This window comes from Lepidochelys olivacea (genome assembly GCF_965140295.1).
Source record: "Lepidochelys olivacea isolate rLepOli2 genome assembly, chromosome: 21".
NCBI lineage: Eukaryota > Metazoa > Chordata > Testudines > Cheloniidae > Lepidochelys > Lepidochelys olivacea.
Window position 1 is genome coordinate 7100587 of NC_140431.1, and position 21382 is coordinate 7121968.

Consider the following 21382-nt stretch of genomic DNA (forward strand, 5'->3'; position numbering starts at 1 on the left):
TGGAATCAAATCATCTGACACTAAAAACAACCCAACTTCCACCTTTTACTTTGATTGCTCTGGGTCTCATTTTGCTCCCATGGATTTTAGTGGGAGTTTTGTGTGTGGCTTCAATGAGCTCAGGCTCAGGCTTCTATGCAGACATTACTGCAGAGCCCAACTGCATCCACAGAAAGCAGCCACTTAAGGGCAGATTTTCAGACGAACTCAGCTTCCACATAGATACCAAAATAAATGGCCAGATTCTCAAACATTGGGTGCTGAGCTCTTGTGAAAACTTGGCCCCCTGATGTGAGTACTGGGCCCTTGAAAATCTGGCCCTGAGCTCGCTTGAAAACCTAGCTAAACACGAATAAGGAGGCAAAAACTAGAAGGTAAAAAACAAGAAACAAAAAAGCCCTGAAGGAAAAATCTAAAGACCCATGTGATGTTTTTAAAATGCCATTCACCACTGTTAATAATATAAGCACTGCCATGTGATGTGGACACTGGTGTCCACAGAGATAATGAGATCAACTGCTAATGTTTTAATAGGAATTTTTTGGGAAACTGCAATGTCTGATCACTTATTTCAGCCTCTGTGATAGAAATGTATTTGACTGAAATAAGAGGAAGGGTCCCTCTATGTTGTTGGTGTGAAGCATCACCAGTGTAGAGAGCAGATTCTACCATCTATTGCACCTCTTGGCATAAGGATTTACTCATATGGAAGCAAAAGATAATTTCTCTGTACCTTAATTCGGTCCCAAGAGGAGAAGAGAAAGATCATGTTTGAGCCGTCCCTTTTTCTTGGGGCTGTTTTTGTTGTTGGATTCTCAGAATCTTCAAAGCCTTGTTCAGTTCTTTCCCTCTGTCTCTGCCCCAAACTTTTGAGTTCACTCAAATGAGCAATCGTCCCATTCTTTCTCTGTGTCCCTTACATTTAAAAGGGCTGCACTTGTTTATGTTTCCAATGGGCGAGGGGCCTTTCATTACTGCCCTTTGACCAATCCCAGGGCTAGTTTGTCTAAGCCTGTTGGCTTACTGTGGAGACGGACTGTTTCTCCTTAATGCTTTTTCAGTATGGGGTTTATTTATTTATTTTGGTCTTTCTGCATCCTGCTGAGGCAGGGGGATGGGTTGTGTGATCCCTTTACTTGCCCATTTGGAATTCACAAAGTGACGCAACAGTTGTGTAGGAAGTAATTAACGAAATCTCTTGAGAAGCTGAGCCTGGGTATTAGCAATCTCTAGGGATCTAGAAGGCAGTGTCCAGTGTTGGGTCCACAGCAAACATTATAGAATCAAAACAATAAACAATGCAAAAGTTGGAAGCAAGAAATCCTCTAAAATGTCCTTGATGACTTGAAGTGGTGGGTTTTTTTTTCCCCCAGGTGGGATACAAATCATGGCTCTTGATTTCATGACTGCAAAGCAGCCTCCTCTTGACTCCTGGAGTGCACTGTTTTGATGTTACCAAAAGCATTTGCTTAAATCATCCTTTTTTTGCGCGTTGGAGTGACAGCTTGTCACAGCTACATTTCACTAATTACCTTGTGCTGGGAGCGATGTATCAGTTCAGATCAAGCAAATACTAACCTGAACCTTGAACTGAAACTTTTGTAAGGATGACAAAAATTTGGCTAACTTTTTACTCCTTAAGTATGGGGGGGTAGCCGTGTTAGTCTGTATCCACAAAAACAACAAGGAGTCTGGTGGCACCTTAAAGACTAAGATTTATTTGGGCATAAGCTTTCGTGAACACCACGTCTTCAGATGCATGCAGAGTGAAAATTACAGATGCAGGCATTTTATATAAGTTAACTCCCTTCCCTTCGTGTGTCATTATATAATGCCTGCATCTGTAATTTTCACTCCATGCATCTGAAGAAGTGGTGTTCACAAAAGCTTATGCCCAAATAAATCTGTTAATCTTTAAGGTGCCACCAGACTCCTTGTTTTTTCTCCTTAGTCACTGTAGTTACTGAATCAGAATTGTGCTGGGGACATATGCGGAAATGTCACAACAAAAGCTGTACTCATGGTATTCCTGGCCTGACTCAGATGTCCAGGCTGTCCCAGATGAGTGTTTGAGGTGGTTCCTAGAAACATCTGAACTTCTGCAGTTTATAATATTTTGCAAGTCTTTAGTGCTTTGGTTTGCTGATCTGAAATTAATATGCATTAGTGACGCCTAACAACGCTGGGGTATTGTATTACCATTTTATGGATAAAGGAAGTAACTTCCCAAGGTCAGTGGTCACACAGTGTATCTATGGCAGAAGCAGGCATAGATCTCAGTCATGTATTTTAAATACTAGACAGTGCTCCTTGAACCAAGCTTTGGGGTCTTTTTGAGGTTTGCGCATGACTAATGTATAGAGCAGACCATGGTAGTAAAGAAGGTAGAATCCCCTAGAAATTAGAGCTAGAAATGGTTTTCTCCCTTGCCGAATGTAGATTGTTCCCGTCGTATTCTCCAGGCCTATGTTTAGAATGTGCTATGCATTCAGAAGTTCCGCCGAAGACTGGAGGATTTACCTGCGAGGATAAATGTATTTGCTCGTGCTGAATTCTGCTTTCAGTCAAAGACATCCTGACCCCAGGCATTAATGGTTACAGTTGCTGAGAAAGCAGAACTGCCATCTCAGCCTGGGACTGGGATTTATGAGTTCTGGCTGACGCCTGCTAACTTTCTTAATAACACCTCCTTCACCTTTACGAAATCTCTTTGGAATGTAAATCCCTGATTTTTACATCAAACTGGGTAATGGGCCCCACCCATTAATGTCCCAGCCCATGGATCTCATCAAACACAACACAAGAAACAATAGGAAAGGGGGTAGTGCCTTCAAAATGAGCCTGAGCGTGCATCTGTGTGCCTTCTTGGGAGGTCGTTTTAGACTTGCAGAGTCTCCTTTGAAAGTGGCACCTGGGGCTGCCTGGACAGCACCTGGTGGCCTGGATTTTGGAAGCAGTTTGTATAGCAACCAACTATACTTTTTCAGGTTAGCCTGTTTTTAACGGAAGCGGCTGTGATGGGAAGAAGAAACAGCTGCTGTCTTTGTGTCCAATCACACGGACTTTGATGCTGAGCTGGAGTGCTGCCCTACCCACTTACAGGTGCCCTTTTTTACCATCCCTGTGGAAGTAGCAACTGGAGCGAGGACAGTGAACCTGACACTGGAGAAGTGGTGCCTATGGCTCTAGCTATGTATATGAATCTAGGCTTAATCTGGCGTGTAGCATTAGTATAAGGTAGCATAAGATACAGCAAGGGGTTCTGTTTCTACCTTTGTAGCTGACTTTGTGTAGCTTTAGCATCTCTGTGCCTCAGTTTCCTCATCTGTCATATGAGGATAAAAATACTTATCCACCTCTGTAAAGTGGTTTGAGATCCCTGCGTGAAAGATGTGGTGTGCGTGCTGTATACCCTTCCTGATCCAAATGTCATGGGGTCATTGATTAAGTTAGAATAATGAGGATTATTTACCATGTAGTTAATAGACAACAGGGAACATGACCCTTTTTGGGTGGCAGGGAGTTTTAAATAGATGGGGTTTGGATAATTGAGGCTTTATTACGTAAGGCATTATTCTTCTAGGATCTGAATGTTGTGATAATGATGTTTATGCGTTGTAACATAGAGCATACGAGGGATGGGAAGCTTTGTCTGAGTGGGTTTGTAATCCATGTTACTTACCATGGATTACAAATGGTAAGTGTGCACAGTGCTCTGCGGGCCACAGGAAAACACCCAAATCACTCCTCAAGGTGAGGATGAGAAAAGAGAACCTTTTCTGCCCTCTCCATTACCCCCTCCCTGCCCTTTGAATCTTTCTTCTGCCGTCCCTTCTCCAGCGGAAGGATGCTGGGTGTGTGTGAGATCTAATAAATATAATAATAATAGCTAGCCTTTAGCGCGTCTGTTAGGAGAAGAAGGTTGTCTGTGCAGCTTGCCCCTCGGTTTTGCTGGGGCAGGGATGAACTCTGGACCCACAGCTGTATCTTCCCCCTCCCTCCGCCCCTAAGCCAAGACTCTTATTAACTCTTGTCAAAGTAAACTGATGTGCCACACCGTGAGCACAGACTAGCTCACCTGGCGTGTGGGGGCCTCTTCTCTTTGCGACTCTCAGAAGCAGACCAGGCCCTCAGCACAAACCACTTTCCATCCAGTGAAGGGCTAGCTGTTCTGAGGTCACTTAGACCGGGCTGCTTTGTGATTTATAGAGTCCGGGCCTCATGCAGTGTAAATAAACTCAGGGTGTGTCTACACTGCAATTAGACACCCCTGGCTGGACCTCGCGGTGCTCAGGAATATTGGCTCCGTGATGTCCTCCTTGCTCCCCTGCCCAGTTACCTATGTCCCTCCTCTGTTCTCTCGCTTTCCTTGTGTCGCTCCAGCATTGCTTGGTGTGCTGCCTGTCTTGCCCATTTTGAGCTTTTGATTTCCCATTTTGTTTAACTATGTCTATTAGTTACTTACAGGGCCCCAGTAGTGCAGCGTCTGAACGCCTCACCATCTTTAGTGACTTTAGCTTGGGAAGACCCCTTGAGGTAGGGCCACTGTCCCCATTTTACAGATGGGAGCTAAGGCACAGAGAGTCCAAGGGACTTGGTCAAAGCCAAGGTCACACAGGGAATCTGACAGAACAGGGACGTGAATCCAGGTTTCCCAAGTTGGACGCTAGTGCCCTAACTACTAGACCAGAAGCTATTTGATTGTGAGTATTGATGAATTCGTTGTAGGCAAGGAGAGTACAAGCACATCCTGCTTATTCCCTGTCTTACTGCAGAGAGAGTGGAATCTCTATCAGAACTACCCAGGGGAGTCCCAGGGGTGACCCCCTAAAGACCACAGAGCTTTTAACATGCTTGGGTCTCCTGGGAGATGGGGAGAGAGCTTGGTAGCCCTGACAGGCTGCTGTGATGGGTTGGGAGTCATGCCATCCAAACCAACCAAGGGAGATACAGAAAGCATCTGTCTTGGAGTTAGCCATGCGATCTCTTAATGCACAGAGATGAGGAAAGGGCCAGGCCCTAGCCGCAAGCAAGGCACTGAGAGGCTGGCGTAAATCATTCAGCTTTTGGTGCTGCTCCAGCATCGAGAGCACTTATTTGTGTATGCCGATCTGACAGGCAGGAGAGAAATCTTATTACGTCTGTCCAGACCCCCTGAGGAGAGTCCCTATGTTGCTAGGCCACACAGCTGGGCACTCAGCCATATGCTCTAAGGGACTAAGTTGAGTGTCACTGGGGGATGTGGTGTGGCTGAAACAACAGTCTCACCAGTGTCTGGTTCTGGACTCACTTCCTCAGAGCAACCTTGACTTGCTGTCAGTTTTCTGTTGTAATTTATGTTCTTCCAGGGCGTAATGTAAGTAGCATGTCAGTTTTGTCCAGACTCCTCTCCCCCATTTCTTCACATCACACCCACTGACTTTGGTATGTTGCAGATCCTCATGAGGATCCTCAGTACAGCACCATTTTTCTACTGTACGGTGCTCGGGCAAGTCAGCCATACCAGCTGCACAATGCTAGCTGCTGTTTAGAATGTGGAGGCAGGTTTTTTCTAAGATACTGAGCTTTTCAGCATGCATGCCATTGCAGCATCTGCCTGTGGATTTGCAAAATGTTTTGGGATCTGGATGAAAGGAGATTAATAGAGTTTAAGGCCAGAGGGGGACTATTATAATCATTTAGTGTAACCTCCTGTATAACACAGACCAGAGAATTTCACCCACTGATTCCTGCAGGAACGGAAAGGATTGCTTTCTGTGTCACTGAACATTAAAAAGCCTGATAATTTGTACCTGAACCAGAGCACATCTTTTAGCAAGGCATCCAGTTCTGATTTAAAATCTCCAAATTATGATGAATTTTCTATGTCCCTCGGTAAACTGTTCCAATAGTCAATTACTTTCCCTGTTAATAAGTTCCCTCTTATTTCCAATGTGAATGTTTTCATTTCAACTTCCAGCTGTTGGTACACAGTAGCCAGATACATAAACATGACATGAAATCTCCATTCAGACCCCCAACCCCAGCAGTTCTTTGCTTTGAGGGCAATAAACATGATTCCAAAAAGCCCCTTCTCCACTTGCTCATTGCCTCTGCCTTGGAATAGGATTAGGGCTTCCTCTGTGCTGATTGCATTTCCTTCTGCTGCAGAGTTCGGTTACCCACTGGTAAAGCCCCAAGCTTTCCTTGTTTTGTCAGTATGTTTAACTGGCAGCCTACAGGAAAAGCATCAGTGCTGGTGTGGGAATCCCTGGGGCAGTTGGAGCAGACGTCTGCCTGCAAATCTTGTTGAATTGTCTTACACCCTTAGAGCTACTGGCACCTTAATCCTCTTCCACCAGAATGGCAAGGAGGCCGTCACAGAGACAAATGGAGCAGCAAAAACTTTTAGGAAAACCCAGCCTCTGGCTAGGATTTTGGTTTGATCTGTGTCCCATAGAGGGGAATGCATGACTGAGATGGGAACGTTTTAAACCCCTACGTGCCCCCAGAGTTTAATAATGTGAGGGGGAGGGACTGGCACAGATTTGTATATGCCATCAGTGCCTTCATCTTTACACGGTTTGCAAAGGAGAGTCCCTCATGAGCCACAGCACATGAGAGGTTAACTTATCTCTGTTCACACAGTCTTAAACATGCACACCAGGGACAACAGCTGTGGCATGTAGGAGAGAATGGCCAACCAGCTGTGGTCTCCTAGCTTGAGAAAAAGGCACAAGGGGTTGCTGGCTACATGGGGTTCTTGTTCCTCACTAGTTAGGAAGTGGAAAGGACTCTGTTTGCCATGCTTCAGTCCTCTTTTTAAAAAAAGAAAAAGTCAGCTGCATTGTGGTGTTTGTCTAATGATTGCTCCCCTTGGAAGGATCCTGTTTTGAAACAAAGCAAATGCCCTTTCCAATCCATCAAACATGCCAGCGGATGATCACTTTCCCTTCCACAGAGAAACAAAAACAAGCAGTGGGCTAGTAAAAATACCTCCCTGAGGAACAAAGGGTGCCCCAAACAGTGGATGACACTGTGTAAATGGTGATGGATTAGGGATAGATGGGGTTTTCCTGTCTCCTCAGCTCAGCAGGGCAGCTGCTGCTTTATCATGGGGGTGTGTTTGTGTTTGCTTCACTCTGGGGTGAGGAGCAAGTGACACTAAAACTGTCAAGATCCCCACCTCCTGCTGGAGATTTTATCAGAGAGTCCTTTGACACCATGACTAAATCTGCAGCTGGTGCCTACCAAAGCACTAGATTTTGCTAATTGACTTTAGTGGGAAGGGGTGGGCCTGAGCTGAAATGTTTGGGTCCAGATCTAGAAAGTTCTGGGGTCCCCAGATTTGAGGATATGAGTTGAGCCTCATTTCTACTGTTTGGAAATCTTCAGAGTAAAATACAGATGCCAGCACTGAAGGATAGTCTCTCTTGGGGACGTATTTTCAAATGTGGTGTCCAGATCCTGCACTTGGGAAGTCAGATAGGCAGATGGGCACCCAGTTAGGCACCTTAGTTCTGAGCATCCGAAGGTGAGATTTGGGAGGGTTTCACTTAGTTGCCCTCCCTTTTTAAAAAAGGGTCTCTAGGGTCTTCCTTCACCATTTTAGCAAGGGTGTATTTTTTCAGGGTTACCTGGAAGTATCTTGCACTTTTATAGGGCCCTTGTTCCAGTGATACCCAGAATGCTTGACAGACACTTGACCAAATTCAGATGCCATGTAAGTAACTCCCACAGAAGTCAGTGTTTAGGTTCAGGCTGAATTTGGGCCTCGGTATGTATTGTGGATTTTGCTGCATCCACCTCTAAAATGCAGGTGCAAGTCTCTGCCACCAATTTTGGAGAAAAATTAGAGGAAGTGTCCCTACATCCCGGGATGTCTAGCAGTAGACAATTACCTGAGATGGAACTTGGCCAGAACATCAGCACAGTCTCATTACTGGACTGTTTTTTGGTGGAAAAACCCACCACTCTCTTTTACAAAGTTGTTTGCCAAGTGACAGTCAGCCTTTCATTTTGTGTGAGCTTAGTGCTTTCAAATGCTCTTTAACTTAGCCACACAACCGATCCAGCTTCCGCTGCAAGCTTTCCAATCCCATTCTCAGCTCTCTAAACAAGCCGTTCTGTAATCCTTAACTGCGTTTAAAGCTGCATATAAATCCTTTGGACTCAAGCAGGTGTCTAAAGCCTCTGAAGATCTTTATTTACGAACTGCGTGCTACTGTAGCCAATAAATAACTTTAATTACAGTAAATACAGTATGTTTACAATGTTACCTTTTTGTTTTTCTTAAAAAAATAGTGTACAACAAAATTGAGAAGAAAACTGCCCCTGTTCCTGTATAGTGAAGTCAGATTAAAATATTCACAGCAGAGAGTTAAACCAGTTAATACAGGGGGAGCCTTGCAGGTTAAATGCAGATGGGATCTTAAAATAATTAGCGGAGTGTGATTCGAGTGCCTGGGCAAGGTACAAAATGATTCCCTGGGCAAGGTACAAAACGGTCTCCCATCCAACACAAAAACACAGAGGGACCCATTCTTCTCTGTTGCATTGCTGTAAAGCTGAAGTAGTTCCACTGAAGTACTCCAGATTTACATCCATGTACTAGTGTGCAGAATTTTGGCCAGAGGACATAATTGGAAGCCTAACGCTTGGTGTTGAAAATCATATCGTATCAGTTGGAAGATTATATCATGTTACCTAATTTAAAATATCAGTAAGTCACTGCTGTGTAACATGTGTCACTTGAGGATATCCGAGAACTTCACACCTGTTACTGAAGCTCACAACTCCCCTGTGAGGTAGGTATTACTATAGATGAGTACAACAGACTCAGCAAAGTGACACTTCTCAGAGAGCTGGTGGCAGTGCTGTAACAGAACCCAGGAATCTTGACTCCTGGTCCCCTGCATTAATCCCTAAATCACAATTAAATGCAGGGGATTCCTAATGAGGCAGGAAATTGGTTTGCAGCTTAATGCCAGAGTGTAAAGCCAACACATCCATTTAAACTACTTTGAAGCCAAGTTGTTTTTCTCTCCTTGCTTTGAACCCCACCCCTGACAGCCTGAGGCAGCCCTGTTCAATTTCACACACGCCCCTTTGTTCCTTTCCTCCCTTTTGAGGGCTCTGGCTGAGTCTGTTATGCTATTTCACATAGTTTAGACCCTGTTTGAATATCCACCCGTGCTGCTTTGGCCTTGTCTTCACGAGGAAAAACGGTGTGGGTTTATTACCAGGTGTTAGCTAACTGCTAATAACTAATACGTAGTGAACTCGTAGTGTAGATAAAGGAGTTGTATTTTTAACACATGGTAACAGGCTGTACTAGTACAGGTTGTACTGCCTTATCCCCAGTAGGCTTCTACTATGTGTTAGCAAACTCTCTAAGCCTGAAATTGGCCCTTTGCCCCTAGCTGAATGCAAAAGGGTCATTTTTCTTCCCACACTCTGCTTCTACCTTCATCCACAATATTTCAGTGACATCTTGCTGCTCTGTTGCTCTTTAAACCATCCGCTTCCTTTCCCTCTCTGCCACTTCCCTCCTTGAGATCAAGAGGGAACAAAACCCCACAAACCAACGGAAAGAAACTGAGGGGGAGAAAATACTCATTGATTTAAAAATCCATAGATAAGATGCAGCAGTCACAATGTATTGTGTTTTCAATCTGCAAAATACTTTGCAAATGTACACTAATGAATCACCGGTGCTGTAGGTTAGTTTAATTATCCCACAACAGACTCGCACAGAGGTGAAATGACTTGCTCAGCGCTACAGATGGACACAGTGTTGGAACAAGCATTAGATCTTGGGAGTTCCTTGTTCCAAGTCCTCTGCTCTGGCCACTGGATCACACATTTCTATTTGTGTGTACAGTACAGTCTTACATATACTTAAGATATTACAAAATTTTGTTTAAAAATCATGCTGAAGAATAATACTTGATAATTAATATAGCGCTTTACATTTTCAAAGCACTGTGCAAACCTTAATGAATTAAAATTGTGGACAATTGATTTTCAGGGGGGCTTAGGTACATTTGTAAATTTTAGTCTCTGTATTTTAGATATTAGAATGTATTCCCTCTATTTAGAATCTAGAGCCACACTCATGAAAACTGGTCAGTTTGTAACATTTGAAATCCAGTTCAAATAATTTGTCACATGTTGCATAAAATGTACCTGTGATATAGTTTAACAAAAATGTCTGGAAAAATGCATTAACCCCCAGGGAAAATGCTATGAGTTGCTACTATTTAAAATCCATTGGTATCTCCAAACTATAAATTCTTATTCTCTAGACCCTGTCACACTAAGATACTTTGTCTCTGACCAGGAATATCAAGTCCCTTATTTTCCTAAGGCCATAAAATTCACTAAAATTGGCACAGCTGCAGGTACAGACAGTGGCGTTTGCAAGCACTTGTTTGGGACCATGTCTAGATACAAGTGCCATTTAAATAAGTCTTTGTTAGAACAGGACAAAGATGCTGAACCTCAGTTCGTTAACTCCCTTGGAGTAACTAAATGGTGTTCACCAGTGAGAGCACCCCTCAGCCTAAAATGTAGTCAATGAAAACACATTCACATCCTATACAGATACCTACTGTCACATGCTTTAGTTTAGCTACTCTGAACTAGTCAGGGGGACACAGACATCTCGGCCCTTTTGGTGCCCTTGGAAAACAGGCCACTTTCCTCTTCCCCAGAGGTGCAACAGCCAGTTTAAATGCAATGGAAGTAGCTCACAGGCCAATCCTGCAACCCTCAGCATCAGCCTCTTGATACATGGAAGCCTAGAACTCCTGAATTCTAATCTCAGCTCATCATTGACTCTCTTGGCTGGTCATTTAACCTCTCTGCCCTAGTCTCTTCATCTGTAAGGTAGGATTAATATTTATGTACTCCACCAGCACGGGTGCAAGGATTGTTAGTTCACATTTGTGCAGTGCTTTGAAGCTACATGATGCCATATTCGAGCTAAGTATCGTTGTTGTTATGACCCTGGCTATAAATAATTCTGTGGTATTTCCACCTGGCCAGGTGGTTGATCAAGCATCAGGACTGATCCAGCTCCAAATCTCTAAGCTTTCAAGCAAGATTTTATTCCTAAATTCACCTTTGCCCCAGCTCCACTGGGACAAAGAATGAAGGCCCAAGAAAACTCTGATATGAGATAACAAAGTGAGGCATTATTAATAACACAAAATAATTTGCAAAGCAAAAGAAACACGTCAATAAAATAGGTTCAGATTTTTAAACATAAAATGTACAAAAATATAGATATAATAATTTATATTTAGACAACAGCTATCATTCATAAACACTGTAACAATCCACTAGGGGGAACCAGCAGGTAATTTGTTGCTAAATAGATTATGGTGCAGAAATTCAAGCTGCGTAATTAAACAGAGGTAGCGATGGGCGGGGATCCTGGTGAGGCTATGGCCTTGTTTTCACTGCTAGAAAAGGTACATTTATTACCATGGGATAACTGGCATCCATGAGCTATTCAGATGTAAAAACACTTCAGTTTTACCATATGGTGAATAGCTCTGTACCCATTCCAGGGGCTGACCTCTCGTGTTTACCTCATGGTAATTCTAAATGCCTTGTCTTCGCTGTGTTTTTACGTTGGGGTAGCTCAGGAGTGTTAGTCACCCCGAGGTAAAAAATACACATTTTGTAGTGATGGCAAGGCCCCAGATCAGCTCCCTCTACTCTGTGTATGTCATTTCTCCTATCTGACTGGTATAACTCACTGCCCTTCATTTGGTTTCTCTCAGTGATTTATTTGTAGAGGAAACCAAGAGAGGGGAAGTCCTCCATCTTTTGTCTGGTCTCTCTAACTATTTAGCAATTTTCCATGCCATTGAATTTTTCCTCTCTCCTCCACCTCTCCATATATTTCTCTCATTTTCCAAATATATTAACACCCATTCTTTATCTCAGTTCCCAGCGTTCACACTGTGTGCATGGCTTCTTGTGTAGGAATTCCGCTGGTGTACTTCCCCTCTTGCCAGAAAACAAATTGTGATGGTGTGTAGGACAGATGCTGTGCAATTATATTGGGATCTCGCTAGTGTATGCTGCCGGAATAACTCCTTTACATGGGCAGGGATTTACGCACCTAAGCTCCTAAATGCACAATAAGAGCCGGGACACACAATAGCTTTAAAAATGATTAGCTAGTGCAAGCCATCCCTGACCCCTCTATGACACTGAGGGCTGGACTGTGGTGTTTAACCTCTTGGGGAGCACTGGAAACAGAATATCTCCTGGAGCCCCCTAGTTGCGCTTTGTAGATCAATTTAAGGGTGCAGCAAACTCCCCAGTTAGGCCTGCCTGGTGTATTACTTTCCATCACTTCTTGCCCCCTTTTGGGAGAATAGCACATCTGGTCCCTGGGGGAAAGATAGCAGTAGCAGCTCTTATGTACTCTCTAGCTCAAAGGTTGCAATTCTGGCCAAGCCTTACACAGACTGTGTAAGGAAGGGCAGGGGCTATTTGGTCCCTCCTCTACTTACCAGCCCCCTTCCATCCTCACTGCACAATTCTGTGAAGTCCAGACAGAATGTAGCCCCTAGTCTCTGGACACAATCTGCATAGTTTATGAACCAGCTAGGATTGGGGGAAAAAAATACAGCTAGCAATCTTCAGGAGAAAATCACTTTTGCTACAAATCCAGAAACAAATCACCTGGAGTCTTAAAGCTTTCCCCAGGCCCCTAAGTTTTCACAATCACTCTGTGAAACATTCTTTAGCAGTGGTTTGACCCTGAGAGTCCAAGGGAAGTGTGGATGCTTAGAACTGGGCCCTAGATGCTGGATATTCATTTCACTTCCCCAGTCCTTACAAAATATGCTGTCCTTAAAGACGTGAGCCCAACCCTTCAGTCCTTACTCATGGACAAAATTCCTTTGTCTGAACAAGAGCTGCGGGTGCAGATCCAATTGACTTGATTGGCCTCAGCTACTGCAAATTAGAAGACCTTTGGAGTCCATGAAGTTATGCCAGTTTACACGAGCTCAGGATCTGGCCCCTATATTTGTGGACGTTTACGTCATCACTTCAAATCCACACAAAAAACTCCCCTTCAGTGGCAGGTCTGCATACACCAATAGTAGCAGGATCAGGCTTAGATTTTAAGGGGCAGATGTTCAAAGGCACAAAGATCTGTTGGGCTCCTAATTCCCATTGTGCCTTTGAACATCTGCCCTTAAACCAGATGTGTATTCTGATCTGAATACTTGGGGTACTGACCTGCATAAACACTTATGCATTGAGAGGATAGCACGTGGTATACTTGACCATCTTATAAGTCAAGTGTACTATTTGCTCACTGTAGATAATGACTTTCTAGTCTCATGGGATCCTTGCAGTGCTAGTGCCTCTCAGAGGCATTTTGTGAAAATACGTAGCCTTCTGAGAAGCAGTAGACTCCATGACGCTGGTAGCTGGGATGCCAGAGTCCCTTTACAGCATGTAGTTGGGATTCAAATACCCTTATACCGTTGGTAGTAGCTATTCCAAAACCCCTTACGTTCTTGTAAAGTTTTAACAGAATTTTGTCTGGTAAGTTTTGTGAAGAATTTAGCAGGTAAGAGGAAGGAATTGCTTCTAATGCTGATATGGTGCTGTTACTCCCCTGGAGAGATCCCAGCACTGAAATCTGCAGGCCCATCATGGATCAGTTCCATACACTTATTGCAGGAGGGCATGAATGCATGGCAGAGGGTCACAACAAGATTCCTCAACTAGCCTCACTGGTTCATTCTCAGCGAAGCTGGAGAGGACAAGGAATTGGGTGCCTAGCACAGAAACTGTATTTCAATCCTCCTCCTTCCCATTGCACAGTTTGGCAAATGTAACCTCCTCAGGTAATTATGGAATAAAGTTGGTCAGGTAAGCAATACCGTCAGTTATGAAGAAAGAAGATGTGGGCAAGTACCCCTGAAGACAGCCTGGGAAACACCAGAGAGAACAGCGAATCAGGTTGTGGATTACTCTGGACATGCAATCTTCTGGCATTACAAATTTTGCAAAGCAACAAACTTTTCTCAACCAGACCAGTCACTGAAACAGCTGAGCATCCTGTCACATCTGCATCCCCCCCATTAGCTGGCTGTGTGCATCCCGCAAGTGAAAAGCTAGACTCACTCACTGGTTAAACCTTGATCTCACAACCGTGGGGCGTGGCTAATACTTTGGCTAGATGGAAATCATTTGCACGAGAGAGAGAAGAGTCTTCTCTGAGTCCAGAGCAACTCTGCTGCCTCAGCTATCTTTGAGTCACCAATCCTCGGTTGAATTGTCTGCATTCTTCCCCCTTTAAGGCCCCTCTCTGTGTGCCGAAGATGAATTCCTCTGAAATCGCTTTAATAGGCTGGATCTATCTCCCCAAATTTTAGATTCGAGAAAAGTAAAAAAACAAAACAAAAAACAACCCAACAACAAAACTCCCAAAGGAAAACAACAACAACAACAAAACAATCCCAGGATGTGGGTAATACTGAAGGTTGCACCTCTTAGCATAACAGCCAGGGTGACCTGTTGTACAGGATTGCAAGTCAGCCCCAGCATTGCCAGTAAGAGGCAAGTAAAACCATTTCAATTTCACCTATGATCTATTTCTTTTTCACCACCTAAGTAGTAAGCTCATCCCTCTCCTTCAGGATAGGCAGGGCACAGATATTCCTTTCTCTTGAGGCTTTTTCTCCTTGAGCTGGTTGCTGCAAAATAGCTGATTTGGCTCAGGATCTGGGAAAAGCTCCTCCAATAATATTCTCTCTTATCTTTGAACACCAGAGCTGTCAGTTCAGAGATGGCTGTGGGGTTGATATGGAGCATGCTGATAACGTTGAAATCTTCCCCTCAAAAGCTAATGTACATATTTTAAAAAAAGTCTAGTTTAGCAGTCTGGTTATTTTCATACATGGCTTCGTAAGGCAATAAACCTACTGGATAAAGTACATAAGACAGCTGGCTCCCAGAATTCACACACAATTCTTCCTCTTTTTTTTCTTTTTTCTTTTAAAAAAAATCTTGTATGAAACGTTCTACTTTCTAAAAAAATGGGTGTTTCTTTTGTTTTCTTCCCCCTTACATTGATTTTGACGACCCCCTTTTTTGTAGCGCTGTTGTGGCACAAACTTGTAGTTGCAATGGCCAAATGTCGAATAGTTCCGTGCAGGCTGAGGAGGAATTGTGTCCAGTGATCCTCAATTGGATTGGCTAGCATCAGAGCTCCAAGTAGCCAATCAGAGCCAACATTACTAGAGAGTTAGTCGTAATAACGGCAGTATGCAGTGCTGGGTTGGCTGCAGAATTTTTCACCATCATACTTGTGCCTGAAAGAGAGAAGAATAAGAAACAACCGTGATGAATAATTCCCTTGTTGTACTGGTACCACCTGTTTTCTTTTTTCCCCAAGGAACCAGTGAGAATTTGGTGAAATGTTACTTCTTGGAATGCTGGATGCTGCTGTTTTATTTATTGTTGATGCATCTTGAGGAAATAATTTTGTTTACAAAGAGAATAGAATAATATTTACTGTGGGCTAAATCCTGAAGGACTCAGGCAAAACATGGAACTCAAAGGGAATCTTGCCTGAGTCGGAGCTAAGGGTGAAATCCTTGCCCCATTGAAATCCATGGGAGCTTTGCCATTGATATCAGAGTCAGGTTTTCACTGTAAACGAATATATATTGAGTACAGACTTCAAGGAGTTTGGCCGACAATGAATAACACCCAGCTTCAGTGTAGACTAAAGGGAAAGCATGATAATAGTTTGCCTGTATGTGAAGAATTCAAACAGCGAAGTGGGAGAGGGTTAACTAGGATAATCCAGCAGCCACAGCTGAGTTCTGGAAAAGGGTATTTGCAGAAAGTGCCCTTAACTAAAGCACGTGTGAAAGTAGGTCAGGTTACAGACCAGGGCTAGAGCTGCTCCTGCTTTCCCACCCCATGTGCTAGATGGAAGAAGTGGGATCTGGAGCCAGTGTTCATTCTGCTCTATGGGCCTGTGTTGGGAGAAAGACCCAGACTGAGTGCAAAATAGGCAGCGAAAGGAATGATACAGGATTAGCGCCTCTAAATTTAAATACCACCTCGGATGCACCATTGTTTCCAAGGGTCAGTAAAACGTTATGGCATAATGGCCATTTGGTACGTGACCAAGGTAAATGAGTGTCCACTTGTGGGACATGTGCAAGGGAATAAGGCAGGGAAAGGAGAAAGAAGAGCAGAGCAGACGCACCGCCATTTCTGAGGATGTGAACCTCTGCTGGGACTCCATCTCCTCCTGGCCCCGTTGCCCTAATCTGCACCAGGGCGTGAGTGGAGTCTTCAGGCACTGGGATCTCAATCTGGTTCTTGCTGGCCAGGTACAGTGTGGGAGTGGAGTGTGAGTCCTGCCGGTAGAGCATCTGTTGGAAGATACGTTTGAGTTTAGTGTCGGGGGGTCCTTCTTTGTTTTGTTCAGCACACTATGGAAGAGAAGAACTTGCTATGTGCTGCCTGTACCTTGTATCCAGTGACAGTGGACTCGTTCGCCTTTGCAACCACAGGGTCCCACATGACGCTGACACTGGAGCCAGAAAATGTCCAGGAGATGTTACCAGGTGGCCTCCTTGGGGCTAGGAGATAAAAGATGATTGAGAGTTCAGCGAGGATGAGAAACAGAAGAAAGCAAAAGGAGGGATGCTGTAGCCGAGACCAAGGGCTATCAGGTCACCTTCTGAGACCCACTGGCCAACCTGGAGGGTAGGTAGCACTAACATGGCTTGGAATAGCAGGAGAGCATTTCAGCTAGAGTCATCTGAATAAAAAACAACCCGATATAACTGGCAACAAATCAGGTTTTCCCTTTGCTGGATTTGAAATGGTTCTTTCTGATTGACTCCCAGCACACAGCTGGGAACAGTTCTCAGCTCGAAAGCATTCTTGCTTATTTGTCAAACTGTTTCTAGACCTTGTGTGTTGTGAGCTTTCACACCTTACATTCACCTCAGATCGGATTATCATTAGCTGTTTGTTTTATTTCATTGGCAACGTATTAGTAGCTGATGTCTCAAAAGCTGGCGGAGTGGGTGAGTAATAATTAATTCTAGAAGTTAGGGATTCCCTGGCTATCCTCAGGTATAAAGCATTGGTGCCTAGCTTCAGCAGCAGCTCCTCTCCGGAAAACGGGTGTTAAATTCATGCTAGAATTCAAATAGAGAGAAAATCAATAGCAATGGTTATTAGAATGATATGATTTGGGGACCAACATCTCAATCTTTCTGAGCTAAAAACAAATGCCTGATACCAGCGGAAAGCTCAGATTGACACTTCTTATTGTATATAAAACATTTTTGTCTGAGCAGATTCTAAACTGTCAAACCTTAGAATCAACCCTGGTCTTTTGCCGCTGATCCAACAGGGAGAGAATATAGCCGTTGTGTCTGGCGCTCACTCACGTGGCTTTGTTGTTGTGATGTTGGTAGAGGGACTGGCTGGCCCCGTTCCAGCCCGGTTGTAAGCTCTGACTGTCATGTGGTACTTTGTGTTGGGGTTCAGGCCTGTCACGTGAGCTGAGGTGACGAGACCTGCCGTCCTCACTCTGTCCGCTGCTGCCTCTTTATCGCCATCCTTCCAGTACCGGATCTAAACAGACGAGTACACAGAGGTTTTAGCACCTAAGCCATTGAGCCATTTGCACTTGTGAGTACCAGACCCACTCCATCCAATGCAGGAGACCTGGGTGCTGGAGCAGTTGCCTTAGGAGTCACTCTCTCTGTGCCAGAGGAGCTCAGGTGTATCAGGCTGCGGGTCATCCTGACCCCCCTCCAATTCTGTTTTTTTTTTTTTTAAATTGTACCATGATTGACACATTTTCCAGAGAAGCCCTCGGAAACTCAGATTGTAGGTTGACTGCCATTTTCATACAGGGGATTATTAGCCAAACCCTGGGGCTCTTACTCAGTTTTTTACTCATGTCAGCTCCTACTGGAGTCATAGGTGCCCTCAGTATTTGGCCCTGTGCATCTTGCTCGGCCTGTGGCCAAGATCGAAGCCATTGGCTGAGGAATGGCCGGTGGCAGAAATGGGAAATCCCATCATGACCGTTTCTCTAGCGGTGCTAGTACTGGCTGCATAGAATCAGCATCGCCTACAGCAGAGTGGATGCTGGAATCCCCCGATCCCCTCCTGCGCCCTTGAAAATGGAGGCCCTGCAGCCATGTTGTTTGCTTTCACTTCCTGTAGCCTAGGGAGATAACTGAGTTGCCTCATTGTGTGCTCCAGCCTGAGTCTCAGTCCTTGTTCTAGCCCTTCCATTCCCTTACCTCGTAGCCCAGAAGGACTCCATTTGTGTCTCCCTGCTCAACGGGCTCCCACGACACGTCCATTTCCGAGGACAAAACGGCCTTGGCTGTAACCCTGGAGGGAGCCACTTTTGGTTCTGGCAAAGGACGGAAGAAAAACCCAGCAATAGAAGTCTGTTTCATGACAGCAGGTGACAGGGTCACTGCCCCGGAAGGAGTGGTTTCACGGCCAGAGGCCAGCTCTGTGGCTATGGGGTGGCTAGAGAAGGCACTGCTCACTGGAGGCAATATTAATTGAAGCTGTGAATGTGGATTTTATGTAACCAGGAGGGCAGCCTGGCTTGGGGTGGTGTGCGACAGGAGCTCTTGGGAGCTGAATGTCTCTTCTTCTGCAGTGGGTGTATCCTTGTAGGTGCACTTAGGAGAACGTGTGTGTTTGTATTACAAGGCACTATGTGAGCACTTCTAGCCTGATCCTCAAACCAAGGTCAACCGACCTTCTAATAACAGGAAACAATTCCTAGCAGTGATATCTATTAGACTGGAATAGCTTCTCTCAGAAGAAGCAATAGCAGGCGCATCAGACGGAGTCACCACAGTCCCTCCTTACCTTCCTCTGCAGAGTACACGATGGCAGTCAGGCTCTCCGGTCCCTCCCCCTTCCTGTTGTATGCTTTGATTTTCACTTCAAATGGGGTGTAGGGCCCAATGCTCTCGTTGCGGTAAACGTAGTGCAGCGATTCTGGGTGGGGCACCTGTGCAGTCTTCCACGCCTGGGTGCCTTGCTTGCGGAACGACAGGATGTATCCAAAACCATCTCCGTTCTGGTACTCCCGCAGCATTGGCTACGATATGGGGCAAGATCAAACGGAGACATTGGCCCGGCGCTCATTTTATACCCATAGTGCATGCAATAGATTTGATCTACACAGTAGACGGAATTCTGCCCTTGGGTGTGTGTGTGCAAATCCCACTGAAATGGCTCTGTAGTACAGCATCAACGCCACTGCAGTGTTGCTAAGTCTTGCAGTGTTACCACAAGTCTTGTGATATTTTGTGTGTTCTTATGGCCTCTGCTCCTGGAGTCTTGTGACAGTCACAAGAAAATAGCCCACATCCTTTATATTTGTATAGAAAGGCCTGTATCTGCTCCCTCTAGAGTCTGCAGTGGAATCAGGATCATATCAAAGTGGTAGTTTACATACCCCCCCCTTTTCTTCCATCTTTGCTTTCATCTCCTTTTCAACCCCATTCTCTGTTTTGTCTCCCTTTGTAGTGCCTCTCTGCTCCCTTTTCAGAGCCAAGCCTGTCTCCCTTTTTCTGCACTCTTTGTTGGCCTGTGCCTGCTGCCAACTTACCGTCCAGTTGATGATGAGCTCACCGGGGGCCCCTCCTCCTCCACTGAGCCCAGATGGTGCCACAGTAGGGGCTGTTATATTCCCCCAGAAAGAGAAGGAATGTGTGAGTTTAAAAACAAAACAGTGAAAGAAAAGCACCCATGCTTCAAAACCTGGGAAAAACCAACTTCCATCAACTCTCAAACCTGCGCTGGCCCATCTGGTTCTAACTGTTAATACTGAAGGTATTTTAGGTATGATTTTCAGAGCTTCTGAACTCCAACAGTCCTTACTAAGTTCAGCTGGAGATATGAGTTTTCAGAGCCTGTGAAAACCAAGCCCTAAAAGGTATAGCATGGGTGAAATTGTGTTAGGTGTGAGCTGCCAGTTCACCACACACATTCAGAGCATTTCTTGTGCCAATCTTGCACTTCAAGCTCCTGAGCAATACGACCAAGAGTAGTACTGATTTAATATACAGTAAGCTGTCCACAGGGGACTTCACCCTGTCCTTGCAGTGGGTTGGACAGTGGTTCTCAACCTTTCCAGACTACTGTACCCCGTGTAGGAGACTGATTTGGCTTGCGTACCCCCAAGTTTCACCTCATTTAAAAACTGCTTGCTTACAAAATCAGACATAAAAATACCAAAGTGACACAGCTCACTATTATTGAAAAATTGCTGATGTTCTCATTCTTATAAAATAAATTCTGACACCCCCGCCTGATTGAGAAACACTGATATAGTATAAACATGTCACTGTATGATGTTTTAGTTTGTACTGACTTTGCTAGTGCTTTTCATGTAGCCTCTTGTAAAACTAGGCAACTATCTAGATGAGTCGCTGTACCCCCCCGAAAACCTCTGAGTACCCCTAGGGGTACACATACCCCTGGTTGAGAATCAAATAGCTCTTTTCCATTTCTTACCACTAGGATCCTATAAAGTTCTCAGAGTGTCAAATACTCAGGGCTGAGACTGTTTTTATTTTGCATACTGCACAAGGCTGAGCTCATTGTCAGTGGTTAACATATAGTAAATAAAACTTGTGAAGCAGTCATCCAGCACTGTTGCGCCTTTGTCTTTGGCATGTAAATGGGTAAAGAAAAAGGCATATTTTGTGTCATCACCATCTCTAGGAATACTCAGTGAGATGAAGAACTTGTGGCAATGCCTAAGTGAGCATGCAAACCATCCTGTTCCATTGCAGAGGGGTAGGGATAGATGATCCCTGATGTCTCCTCCTAACCCTGAGCGTATATGCACCTACCAGCTTCTTTGGTGCGGATTTTGCTGGAGGGCCCACTAGGATCCCCAGCTCCAAGGATGTTGCTGGCTAGGACACGGAATTCATAGTCCATCCAGGGAATGAGGTTCACCACCTGGGCTGTCTCTGCATTGCCCTCAATATTTGCAGGATCTATAACCCAATAACATGAGAATACAACAAATAGAGCAAGTGGCAGTCATAAAGCAAAAAAATAATAATTCCATCCCAGAGCAATCTGTGTGGGCAAAGGCATGGCTGCTGCCGTGAAAACACTTACTGGTGCGCACTTGCTTCCATTTGTTGGAGAGTAGGGTGCGGGCCTGGATGGTGTATTTGGCAATCGGACTGTGGTTATCAAAGCCACGGCTCCAGCTCAGCTGGATGGCAGTGTCACTGATGTCCACCACCACCACGCCCCCAGGGGGCCCAGGAGGTCCTACACAGTGAGAGAAGGACAGTCACATTAACAGCCACATGGGGGAGTC

The 21382-nt window shown here is 44.8% G+C and overlaps 2 protein-coding genes across 2 annotated transcripts in view; one reads left to right on the forward strand and one right to left on the reverse strand.

Annotated features, from left to right (window-relative positions):
• Positions 1 to 21382, forward strand: part of RBBP5 (RB binding protein 5, histone lysine methyltransferase complex subunit) — a 77553-nt gene that overhangs the window by 31278 nt on the left and 24893 nt on the right. The gene's annotated exons all lie outside the window — the stretch shown is intronic.
• Positions 9618 to 21382, reverse strand: part of CNTN2 (contactin 2) — a 49826-nt gene continuing 38061 nt past the window's right edge. Inside the window, exons 15-23 of the mRNA XM_084610996.1 lie at positions 21175 to 21333; positions 20898 to 21047; positions 19649 to 19719; positions 18901 to 19135; positions 18312 to 18427; positions 17445 to 17631; positions 16510 to 16622; positions 16244 to 16412; positions 9618 to 15335 (exon numbers count right to left, since the gene is read on the reverse strand). Of these exons, the coding sequence (XP_084467122.1) occupies positions 15226 to 15335; positions 16244 to 16412; positions 16510 to 16622; positions 17445 to 17631; positions 18312 to 18427; positions 18901 to 19135; positions 19649 to 19719; positions 20898 to 21047; positions 21175 to 21333 (1310 nt within the window). The 3' untranslated portion in view covers positions 9618 to 15225. The remainder of the gene's footprint in view (positions 15336 to 16243; positions 16413 to 16509; positions 16623 to 17444; positions 17632 to 18311; positions 18428 to 18900; positions 19136 to 19648; positions 19720 to 20897; positions 21048 to 21174; positions 21334 to 21382) is intronic.